Here is a 13,099-nt window from a genome sequence, read left to right on the forward strand (position 1 = left end):
GTTTAGGCTTCAGGCCAGTAGGGGAGGTGTCCCTGTGTAGAAACTAGTTTTGGCTATGCAGGTGGGTAGATGCAATGCCCAATGTTGGGCAGAGGTCTCAGCCTTGACAGAGGTGTCTGGGGGAGCTCTCAGTGAAATGCACTGAGATCTTACCAGGGGGAATGGTGGCAGCCACCTCAGCTCTCCTGCCAGTCCAGCAGGAAAGCTATTCTCCTCCTAGACATGCTCCTTACCCATGGTTCTGGCTATTCAGATCAGACTACCTATTTCATTTGCAGAAACATTGATGTTCCAAGAAAAGAGAAATTGCAACTCTACCCCTCATGCAAGCCTAAACCCAAAAGTTACTCCTTCTGTAGCAGAGGATGCAGTCACCCTGAAGTGTTCCAAAAAGGCTACCTGTAGGTGTAATCATGCTAAGCTCCCATGGGCAAAGCCTCGGCTGTGTCTACAGTGGTGTACAATGAGAGAAAAAAAAGTTTCCTTCTCCAAGATCCTTCAGAAGCACCAGGGCTGCCTGACTTTTGGGGTAGAACTACAGACTTTCCCCACTGAGCCCAGCACTGTACCTGTTCCTCTGCTGAAAGCAATTTCCCATCCACAGAAAGTTCTGGGACTCAAAAAGCCTGTTATCTGGATTCTTTTGTCCCATGCATGGGGCAGTCCCTTGACATGGTGCATTCCCCCTTCCCGTAGGAGTAGGAGTCCCTGAGAGCCAGACTACTGTGAATGCTGCTGCTCCTCTGGATATAGCCATCGAGTGGGAATGCTACACTCCAGGCTGGAGCTGCCAAGTGTCTGCAAGGGATCTTGTGATGTGACCTGTCTTCTAGTCTCCCAACAACAGGTACCAGTGCCAGCTCTGATGAGGGTGGCAGGGGAGTGACGTACATTCTGTGATATTCCTTGGTCATAAATAGCCTTACTGAGTTGACTTTCTGAAATGTGAGTTGTAGTGGTAATAAAGTGGTCCCATAGACAGACTCAGGACCTCTTGGTTAGTCAGGTTGCTGCAGACAATGGTGATAGCTGAGGTCACACACATGTTTTCTCTTTACTGGGCACAGTGTTAGTCTACCTGGAGATGCTGTAATGGACTGTGTCAGTTGGCCTCTAGCCAGGAGGTGGCACTTGCAAAAGAATACCAGCTGCAGTTGTAGCGGTAGGATTTGTTCTTGCCTTGTTACCCAGGGAGGTACTCTGGTTTCTCAGGTGATAGGTGAGGCCATGGAGCACCCAAAATTTTCTGTCCTTTGTGTTAAACTACCAGGGTGGATGGAGGGGTAAAGCCAGGTTGGGGCTGGGTCAGGCAGGTCTATGCACTGGCTCTGTGTGTGCAAGGAAAGCAGTGGCACCTATGGGGGTTGAAATGTAGTGCTCTGGCCACTGGGGTAATGTTCCAGAGGGGAGTGTGCAACTGCTTCTGCTGCACAGAAGAGTTTGCACAGGGAGTGGGGAGTAGCAGAGGGTAGAAAGCCCCACCGAGCTTCTAAGATTTTGGCAAGGGAGGTCCCACACCCTCAGTGTTCCACTGGCAACAGCTAACTAGGTTCCAGGCAGTCTGCACTCAGAGCTCAAATCTGCCCCAGGCCATAAGCCTTCCTGGGGAGACAGCAACCATGGCTTCAGGTCATGTCTGCAAAGCTGGGGTGCCCAGCTCCTGTGCTCATGGCTGCAGCACGCTTCCCACTTGCCACCCGATTCTGACCAAGGGAGTTTATTACCACTTGAGAATATGTCATGAATTTCAGTTGGGAGTCTCTCTCAACCTGTAACCACTGCCTGATATAGCTTGCAGACTTTTGTGAGGTCCCCTTTGAGACAGAATCAGAAATAGCTTCCCTCTGTCCATACTGGAGACTGGGAATGCACACAAGGCTCTTCCTGTGCTGCTCCTACTTTTATATTCCCCACTGCTCCCTAAATCAGTTCCAGTGCTGGGTAGTGTTAAGGCCTTCCTCTGCAGCCTAGATTTCAAGGTTCCCAGGGGGAGTGTATATCCTGGACGCAGTTTATCTCCCTCTCACACTATAGGGACTTTTTTTTTTCTGCCTAGTTCATGGTGTAGGCTACAGCCTGCCACTTCTTTCAAAGTGTCTTTTGGTTTCTTTCAGTTTTCCTGTTAAGTTTCTGTGTTGCTTCTTAGAAAAAAGTTACAGTGTGAATCTCTGTATGCTATTCTGTCTTTCCAAATGGGAAAGACATGCTAACACTGCCTTCAATGTGCCATCTTGGAAGTCCTTATAACATTCTAAGTGTGTCAATATGCATGAGCACTTCTAAATTAAAAACTAAAAAAAAAATTTAAAAATCCATACCCCCACATATACCTTCAAATATAACTACTGAGCCAAGTGTGTACTATAAGCAACAGGATGATTAGATAAATGATTTCCTAGTGAAATACTAATTTCATGTATTTTACCTCAGATTTCAGACCATATAAGACCAACAAAATATTCCAATTTTTTCTTTGTAAATATTGTCACTATAACAATACATTCCTAAGGAATTTTCAGTCTACAATGACATTTAGTATCATTCAACTGCTGATATTCAGATAAAAGTACATTGACCTACATTTCTTACAAGCTGTTGGCACTTGGAGTTAAGTGTTTTATATAATATATTATTGTTTATTTTATTCCCCAAAAGTTTGTGTTATCTTGTATGATATTAAAAAGTGTTGTGCGTGTGTCTGTGTGTGTGTGTGTGTTTAAAATGAAGGAATAGAGAAACAGAATACAAATAAAAACCGGCTAGAGCAAGATGGCCAAGCAGAGACCTCTTGCACTCATTTATCCCACAAAGACAGCAAAAACAACAAATAAGCAACTATATTTTGATGAAAATAACTAAAGGAGACCACTTGAATACATCAAAGGAGCAGCAGAAATTTTGTAGAGCCTAGAAACCCAGGATGGCCACATAGAAAAGAGAAAGAAACACATAACCTCTGCCACCGCACTCCCCTGTCAGCTGCAAATAACGAGGTACTTCCTCCTGCAGAGAAAAGGTAAACTCAAGGAACTTAGCAGACCCCATCACTACCTTGGGCACCTATAATCCCTCAGCACTGGGGACTCCTGCAGTGTCTCAGGAGCTGAGCCCAGCTGAGGGAGCTGCCTGGAGTCCACACAGATGCACTGCCCCTCGAGAAGTTGCCAACACTGTGTCCCACTCCCCGTGGTCTGTGTGGCTACTGTGCTACGCCCTTATTGAACTAGAACTACTGCTGGAGTATTCCTGCTTCAGGGGTGAATATCCATCCCTGAGGCTTTGTCACTGCTATATCACCCCCACCTGGTGGCCTGCCATTCCTGAAACAAGCTGCTTCTACACCTTATCCTGTGGGGGCAAGTTGCTGTGCCCTACCCCTCTCAGTTGCTGCTGCACTCTGCCCTTCAGGCAGAAATTAAACAACATGCTCTGGAACAATCAATGAGTCAAAGAAGAATTTTTTTAAAAAATGAAAAATATCTTGAAACCAACAATAGAAATACAACATAACAAAACCTACGAGATGCAGCAAATTAAGTTATAAGAGGAAAGTTGATAGCAATAAATACCCACATTAAAAAAGAAAGATCCCAAATAAATTGCCTAACTTTATCCTCAAGGAACAAGCAAACAAGAGACAAACTTAACTGAAAGTTAGTAAAAGACAAAAAATAAGGTAAGAGCAGATATATATATATCAAATAAACCATCTGATCTTCAACAAACCTGACAGAAAGAAGCAATGGGGAGACAATAGATGTTGGCAAGGCTGTGGAGAAATAGGAATGCTTTTACTCTGCTGGTGGGAATGTAAATTAGTTCAACCTTTGTGAAAGACAGTGTGACAATTCCTTAAGGATCTAGAACCAGAAATACCATTTGACCCAGCAGTCCCATTACTGGGTATATACCCAAAGGACTATAAATCATTCTACTATAAAGACACATGCACACGTATGTTTATTGCAGCACTATTTACAACAGCAAAGAAATGAAACCAGCCCAAATGCCCATCAATGATAGACTGGGTAAAGAAAATGTGGCACATATACACCATGGAATACTATGCAGCCATAAAAAAGGAAAGAGAGATCATGTCTTTACAGGGACATAGATGAAGCTGGAAGCCATCATCCTCAGCAAACTAACACAGGAACAGAAAACCAAATACCACATGTTCTCACTCATAAGTGGGAGTTGAACGTGGAGAACACTTGGAGACAGAGAGGGGAACATCACACACCAGGGCCTGTTTCAGGGTGGGGGATGAGGGGAGGGAACTTAGAGGACAGGTCAATAGGTACAGCAAACCACCATGACACACGCATACCCATGTAACAAATCTGCGTGTTCTGCACATGTATCCCATTTTTTTTGTAGAAGAAATAACAAAAAGAAGAAGAAAAACCATAGGAAAAAGCAAAAAAACAAAATTGGTTCTTTGAAAAAGTTAACAAAATTGACAAACCTCTAGCTAGACTGAAAGAAAAAGAGAGAGAGAGAAGACTCAAATAGGTAAAATCATAAATGCAAGTGGAGACATTATTAAATATGCCTCAGAAATAAAAAGAATCATAAGTGACTATTATGAACAATTATATGGCAACAAATTGGATTACCTAGAGGAAATAAATGAATGCCCAGACAAATATAGCCTACCAAGATTGAATGAGGAAAAAATAGAAGGCTTGGACAGACCAAGAACAAATAGATTGAAGAAGTAATTAAAAACTTTCCAACAAAGAAAAGCCCAGGGCCAGATGGCTTCATGGATCAATTCTACCAAAAATTTAAAGAATTATTAGTGATACTTCTTAAACTCTTCCAAAAAATAAAGATAGAGGGGGTACTTCCAAACACACATTTTAAAAGGCCAGCATCATTATGATACCTAAGCCAGATAAAAACACCAGATAAGAAACGAAACATATAAGCCAGTATCTCTGATGAACATTGATACAAAAATCCTCAATAAAATATTAGCAAATCAAATTTAACAACACATCAAAAAGATTATACATCATGATCAAGTGGGATTGATTCCTGGCATGAAGGTTGGTTTAACATAAACAAATTAATCACAGTGATAGGTCACATTAACGGACTGAAAGATTGAAACCACAATATCATGGCAAGTGATGCAGGAAAAGCATTTGACAAAGCTATGCATCATTTCTTGATTAAAAAAACTCTTAATGGTTTAGATAGGGAAGGAAAATTTCTCAACGTAATAAATGCCATTAACATCATAATTAATGAGAAACAATTGGAAGATTTTCCACTATGATCTAGTACAAGATAGCGACGTCCACTCTCACAACTTCTATTCCTAAGTGTAGAAAACTGCAGAGTCCCCAAAAATCTTATAAATGAATAAATGAATAAATGAATTCAGTAAAGTTGCAAGATACAAAATCAACATAAAAAAATCAAATAGCATTTCTACAAATAAATAATGACCTAGCTGAAAAAGAAATTTTTAAAAATACTGTAAGCAGTAGCATCAAAAAAAAATACATAGGAATAAATTTAACCAAGGAAGTGAAAGATTTGTACACTGAAAACCATAAAATATTGATGAAAGAAATTGAAAAACACACAAATAAATGGAAGGATATGTCATGTTCATGGATGAAAAGAATTAACATTATTAAAATGTCTGTACTACCCAATGCAATATACAGATTTAACGCACTCCCTATCAAAATTCCAACAGCCTTCTTCATAGAAAAAAAAAATTCTAAAATTTGTATAGAACCTCAAAGAATCCTGAATAGCCAAATCAATACTGAGACAAAAAAAAATTGGAAGCTAGATATTTCCTGATTTAAATTTATATTACAGAGTTATAATATTCAAAACAGTATGGTACTAGCATGGAAACAGAAACACATAGATCAGCATATGGAACCCAGAAATAAATCCAAACATATAAAGTCAGCTAATTTTTGATAAGGGCACCAAGAGAACACAATGGGGAAAGAATAGTCTCTTCAATTAATGGCGCTGGGAAAACTGGGTTTCCACACACACACACACAAAATGAAATTGGACCCTTATCTTACACCATACACAAAAATCAACTCAAAATGGATTAAACAGCTAAATGTAAGACCTGAAACCATAACACTTTTAGAAGAAAACATAGGGGGAAATCTCCTTGTCATTGGCCTTGGCAATGAGTTTTTGTGCGTCACACCAAAATCCCAGGCTATAAAAGCAAAAATAAATAAATGGAATTGTATTAAACAAAGTGAAGGAAACAAATCAACAAACGGAAAAGGAAACCTACGGATTGAGAAAAAATGTTTGTAAACTATATGTTTGATAACAGATTAATATTATAAAGAACTCTTATAATTAATAGCTGAAAAACAACCCAATTAAAAAAATGGGTCAGAGACCTGAATAGACATTTCTCCATATAAGACATAAAAATGGCCAACAGGTATATGAAAAGTTGCTCACTGTCACTAATCATCAGGGAAATGCAAATTAAAACCGCTATGAGATATTACCTTACACTCATAAGGATGCCTATTACCGAAAAGACAAGAGATGGCAAATGTGGGTAAGGGTGTCAAGAAAAGGAAAGCCTACTACACTGTTGATAGGAATACAGATTAGTACTGCCATTATGAAAAGCAGAATGGGGATTCTTAAAGAAATTAAAAATAGAATTACCATATGACCCAGCAATTCCCCTTCTGGGTATATAACCAAATAAGATGAAATCACCACTCCATAAAGATATCTGTACTCCCACGTTCAAGGCAGAATTATTCATTATAGCCAAGATATAGAAACAATCTAATTCCTAATTGTCCATCAATACATGAATGGACAGAAAAAATGTTATATGTATACCTGTGTGTGTATGAATATTATTCAGCCTGAAAAAAGTATGTCCTGACACTTTTATCCACATGGATGTACCTGGAGGACCTTATGCTAAGTGAAATAAGCCAGACACAGATGGAAAAATTTGCATAATCTCACGATCTCACTTATATATAGAATCTAAAAAGGAAAAAAATAAGGTCAAAATACAAAGAGAATAAAACAGTAGTTGCCAGGGACAGGAAGGGCAGGGCAGAGGGAACGGGAAGATGTAGGTCAAAGAATACAAAGTAGTAGATATGTATGATGAATGGGTCTAGAGATCTAATGAACAACATGAGGACCATAGTTAATAAAATTGTATTATATTTGGAATTTTTGTTAAATAAGTAGATTTTAGCTGCTCTTGTCACCAAAAAAGTCACTGTGTAGGTCTGTTAACCATAGTAACTATTTTACTATCCGTATGTTTCCCATAACGTCATGTTGGTAAACCTCAAATATACACAATAAAATGTAATTTTTGAAAACAGAAATCAAATATGTAATAAGAAAATCAACAAAGTTTAAAAAATCAAAATTGATTAAGTGCCATATTTTGAAAAACAGCAATCACTGTTACATTTCACTGGATTTCTTTATGTTTTATGTACAATAACCAATTTTAAAAGGCAGTAACTTTGGGGGTGGGAAAATTATTACTGCCCATTTCATTTTTTTGAAAATGATTCTTCACATTTAAAAAAAAATTATTTCTCCTTGTACCTGTTAAAGCCTATCAAAACATCGTTACAATCTGGGTTTCTTTCTGTCACTGAATTTTGAAAGTATGTATGCTTTTAAATTTCTTCTCTTGAGGTTGAAGATTGTCAGCTCTTTGAGCGAGGAGATTTTGTCTTATTTGTCTTTGTACCATCTCTGCATCTGCTTGGAAAAGATTAATTTTTCAAGGAATGACTAAACTAGATTATTTCCACTATCCATTAGGTTATTGAAAAACAGTCTATATTGAAGATAAGAAACTGTTTCTTAGAGCTTCTCAGACAAGAAACTTTCTTAGAGAAGAAAAAGCTTTGGAAATAAAAATTAATTTCATTAATTAATGAAAATAATCTTCATTGTTCAAGTTGCGAAAATGGTTGTGTTGCACTTGTCCCCATCATCATGACAAATCATGGCCTTACTCAAAAGTCACTGTTGAACCTTATGATACATAACTATGGAAAGGTGAGGCTTTTTAAAAATTCATCAACTATCTAAAAGTTTTAAAATGATTTGTACATCAATTACAGCACTGTTTTAATTAAAGTTCTGTGTATATTTTTAAAGGAAATTTCTCCTCCCTTATTTTTCTCAACAAAGTTTTTTTTTTTAATTAAATTTCTTGTCTGTTTTCACAGAAAAGCAGTATATGTTCCTCAATTGAAACAGGAAGTGACGGTTTATTCTTCAAGTTCAAGTTAAATGTTGGGATTTTCCAAAAATCTTAATCTGTTATGGTTGCTGTAATTTATTAAAATCTTTAAGGCAAAAATTTCCAGTTGTAAAATATATTTATTTTAAGCTTTACACATCGGAAATGTAATTAACACATTGCCTCCTTGTGAAGGCCTGGCTTCCTCTTTAAGGCAATTTTCCAGCTAGGTTTTTACTGGGAGTCCCCTCATTGTTTGGAGCTACACTGCTTCTGCTTCCTTTTTTCCTTCCCTAGCACATATTCTTTAAGTACAGCCTCAGATATGAAATGAAGTGTAAGGCAAAAAATATGTATGCCCTCAGTATTTGATAAAAGTGTCATTTCATATCAAGAAAGAGTGTGATCTACATTTATTTACTCAACGCTTATTTATTGTTACTATTTTTTCTTGACCCAGTGTTTCTTGACCCTCAGGGGACCACACATTGTTCTAGACACTAAGCATAGAGGAGTGAACCTACAAGTCAAGGTTCCTGATCTCTTAGTGTTTATATTTCAATGACAGGAGACATAAAATAAAGAGGTAACCCCAAACAATAAAACATAATTAGCTAATGATAATTGCCACAAATACAATAAAACAAGGTGCTATAATAGAGAAAGATCAGAAGTCTTCTTCGAATACAGTTGTCATAGGAAGCCTTTCTAAGGAGGTAATATTTGAGGAAAAAAACATAGTAATGAAAAGAAACTACCCATGACCAGAGCAAAGCTTTCTTAAGTGAATCAATAATAAATACAAAGGCAGTGAGACAGGAAGAAGTTTAGTCTGTTCCAGAAATAAAAATTAACCAGGGTAGCAAGTTTAGAGTTAGTACCAAGGAAGCAGAAAATCAAAAAGGTCGAAGAAGCAGGGGTGAGCCAGTCATGTGGGGCATTGTAGGGCATGGTAAGCAGTTCAGATTTAGATTTTATTCCAGATGTGCGGTGCAACCACTAGAAAGCCTTTAAACCAAGAAAATCAGAAGTGGTATTGTTGTCTGGATATTGCTTATAAAAGATTATGCTAGCCACAGGTAGAGAATGGACTGTAGTAGGATAAGAGGGGAGGCATAAAGCCCAGTTCGGAGGTCATTTGTGGTATCCAAGCAAGAGATGATGCTGGCCTGATGTAAGGTGGTAGCCATGGAGATACAACATCAGGACTTGCTCATTTACTGGGCGTGGAAAGAGGGAAAGAAAGAAATCAAGAGTGCTAGTTAAACATTTGATCTGAGCAACCATGGGCCTGCCAGTCACTGTGCTAAGCTTAGTGGTTAAAATAGAGGATAAGACATTATGAATTTATGAAGGTCCTTGCCTTCATAAATTTTATAATCTATAGTTATTTAATAAACGTGACTCAGTTAACAAACTAATAACTTGGAAAAATTAAGTTAGATATAAATTTCATGGTGTTTTAACATAATAAAGTCTAGATGGGCTAAAATGTTCAATTTAATAAATAAATAATATCTAAATCTTAGGAAAACTAGAAGAAGCAATATATGTACATTTTTACATTCTTTAAGGATGGGAAAGCTTTTATAAAACTGTGATGTAACTGATAAAGAAAAATAATAGATTCGATCACTTACATTTTTAAACTTTTGTATGTCAAAAATACCATAGACAAGACTGCAAGGTAAACAAGTCACCTTGAAAATATAGTCACAGCATATATGATGAAGAGTTGATATGTTTAATATATAAAGAGAACTTATAAATCAATAAGAAAAAAGATGAGCAAAGAGTCCAATAAACAATAAAGCAAAAGTGCAAAGTCTAAAGAGCCCAAACTTACAGGTATGATGATATATATATTTAAAATAAGATATGGATTTTTTTACGTTTCAAATTAATAAATGTTTAAAAGAAGTATAATAACCCATGTTAGCTGCCCTGGGAGTATAAAACTGACAAAGATTTTTTAAGCAGGGAAATTCTTCAAAATGCACATTGCCTTACATCTGGTAACTTCAATTTTTGAAATGTATCTAAAAGGTGTAGTCATGCTTGTGTGGAATCATATGTAATCATTCACTGCAGTGTTGTTTATAACAGTATAACTTTATCATAATAATTAAATAAGTAACGGTATTTTCATTTGGTGCAATACAGAGCAGCTAGTTAAAATTACATTGCAGGAAAAAAAGTGACTGATTTATAGTAAATTGTTCATACTACGTTTGATGTGATGAAAGCAGGCTATAAACCAACAAACCAAATGTAATAGCATTTTGATAAACAGCCACAGGGAAAATAAGTCAATAAAGACATTCAACAAATTGTTTATGATGATTATACTTGAGAGATGGAATTATAGGTGCTTTTTGTCCTCTACATTTCTGTGTTTTTCAGATTTTCCACATTGCATATGTGCAATTATATAATTTTTATATTATCAAATAAAAATTACATATTTACAAACAGATAAAACACTAAAAAACGAAGTCACTAAGCCTCTAAGTTTACTTTTCTTTAGAAAACCAGTTGGAAAGCAGTTCATCAGAGTAAAAGTTTCCACAGCATCTGCCATTTAACAGTTTCTAAGCCTTTTTGGAGTCCTTTTGAAATTGGAGGTATTGGCAAAAAAAGCCCCCAAATCCAATGCTTGCAGATAAAAGATGCAAAAGAATGTTGCCCTGATGCTGACAATAAGCAAATGACCCACTTCAAGCACAGACAATGGAGGTGGAGCATGGATTTGAGCAAGATATCCTGGAACCGAGAGCTGTAACTACTCTAGGTCCTGCTAGTCATCATTCAAAGGCCAGTCCATACCAGCAGCCACATACCAGAGAGTTATGGAGCCAACATGACGATCAAATTAAAATCTGCAAGTAATACTAAGTCACATCTGTCCTTACATAAGATTGTAAAATCTTTGATTGTGATCCAATAAAACCATTTGCTCAAATAATGATAAATCTGATAGTTCCTGGTCTCCGCACACCACAGATTAAATAGATAAACTGCCTAATATTTTTTCTTTCTTTTTTTTTTTTTTTTTTGAGTCAGGCTGGAGTGCAGTGGTGCAATCTTGGCTCTCTGCAGCCTCGACTTCCCAGGCTCAAGTGATCCTCCCACCTCAGCCTCCCGAGTAGCTGGGACTATAGGCATGCCCCACAATGCTGGGCTAATTTTTTTTTTTTTTTTTTTTTTTTTTTTTTTGCAGAGACAGGGTTTTGCCATGTTGTCCAGGCTACTCTTGAACTCCTGGGCTCAAGTGATCCACCAGCCTTGGTCTCCCAAAGTGCTGAGATTACAGGCGTGAGTCACTGCACCTGGCCTGCCTCACCTTTTGAACATATAGGATCCTACTTAAAGTGCTATGACAAACATGCAACCTGAACATCTAGAGTCATTCTGTTTGTCTGGCGTTTGAACACGAAAGATACTAAAAATTAACTCTGCCTGCTGAACTTTTTGCAGGAATCAGATTGAATTTCTTTTGAGGGCTCTCAGGTTTACACTTGTAAAATAACCTATTATGTTTAAAAATTATGAATAGTTGCTTTACATAGGAAACCAGTAAAATAACAATGATCCTTAAAAATGTGTGTGTGTGTGTGTGTATAAATATACTTCATATTTCCACAGCATCTGTCATTTAACAGTTTCTAAGCCTTTTTGGTGTCCTTTTGAAATTGGAGATATTGGAAAAAACAAAGCCCCCAAATCCAATTCAGTAGATAATGACTAAATTATTATTTATCTCCTCTGTTTTGTTTCATTATGTTCATTTTCAGACTTTGATGTCTACCAGTTTCTTCTGTGGAGCTTATAAAAAATATAAATACCCGAAGTGTATGCATGGCCTACTAAATCAGAGTCTCACAGTTGATGGTACCTGGGTTTAGCAGAATACATAGGTGGTCCTGGTGCACCTTGAAGCGCGAAACGCTGCTCTGGGTGAAAAAAAGTGCTAGCAGGGAAATGTGTTAGCAAAATAACAAGGAAAAGAAAGTTAACAAATCTCAAATTGGAAAAGAAAAATCTTAAAAAGAAAGACGTGAATAATGGCGTTCAGTCTTGGTTGGTGTCATTTCTCACAGGCCAATTACCTACAGTCTGGGTGGACTAGAGAATAGAGATTAACATTAGTCAAATCCCGTGGTTAAAGCGTTAACTAGAATGTCCATTCATTTCTCAAGAAGTGTGGCAGAGAGCAAAGGAGTGTACCTATCAGCTGTTCCTAAGAAAGTAAACACTCCCAACATGCACTGAGGCACAGGGAGTGGCTCAGGTTTCTTAACACTTCCCTGCTGTGGCGAAAAGGAGAAATAATTAACAGCTCCTGGGGCTCTAGGATCGCTGATCGCGTGGGGGGCACTGCAAGCGCCCAGCTGAGCCATGCTCTGGGAGGAGATAGGCGCCGCCCCTGCGCCCGCGCGGGCCTCGGACCTCCCCTACAGGTGAGTGACTCGCGGAGTCCCAGCCCGGCAGAGACAGGGCACTGGTTTCCCTCTACCAGAGTTCCTGACCCAGCCGAGAACAAACCGCGAAGCAAGTTCAGCCCAACAACGATGGTGAAAAGGGTCCTCCTGCTCACAGTGTGAATAACAGGTAAAAAATGGGGATGGGGAAAAAAACTTTCTAATCCACTCCCTGGGGTCATGTTCAGGGCAAGTTACTAGAAAGCAGAATCCATAGGCAGCAAAGTTAAGTGTGTGTGTGTCATAGCAGCCTGAATCGCACACATCCCTTTTCCTTTTGATTTTCTCAGAATATGCTTTCCTAACCAAGGTAAGCTTGTAGGGTGGGAGGGAGAGAGGGGAAAGAAGGGAGGGAAAGGGTGCA

The 13,099-nt window shown here is 38.1% G+C and overlaps 1 protein-coding gene across 9 annotated transcripts in view; it reads left to right on the forward strand.

The window, feature by feature from the left end:
* Window positions 1-12,426: 12,426 nt before the first annotated feature.
* RASSF6 (Ras association domain family member 6) overlaps window positions 12,427-13,099 on the forward strand; it is a 49,240-nt gene continuing 48,567 nt past the window's right edge. For 3 of the 9 annotated variants that reach the window (XM_063809556.1, XM_063809557.1, XM_063809562.1), the window contains exon 1: window positions 12,445-12,714. In XM_063809556.1, coding sequence (XP_063665626.1) covers window positions 12,653-12,714 — 62 coding nt within the window. In that variant the 5' untranslated portion in view covers window positions 12,445-12,652. Of the gene's footprint in view, window positions 12,866-13,099 lie in introns of all 9 variants that reach the window. The other 6 variants (XM_003950328.6, XM_001156540.8, XM_063809560.1 and 3 more) reach the window with 5 other exon arrangements.

This window comes from Pan troglodytes, chromosome 3, assembly GCF_028858775.2.
Source record: "Pan troglodytes isolate AG18354 chromosome 3, NHGRI_mPanTro3-v2.0_pri, whole genome shotgun sequence".
In the NCBI taxonomy this organism is placed as follows: Eukaryota; Metazoa; Chordata; class Mammalia; order Primates; family Hominidae; genus Pan; species Pan troglodytes.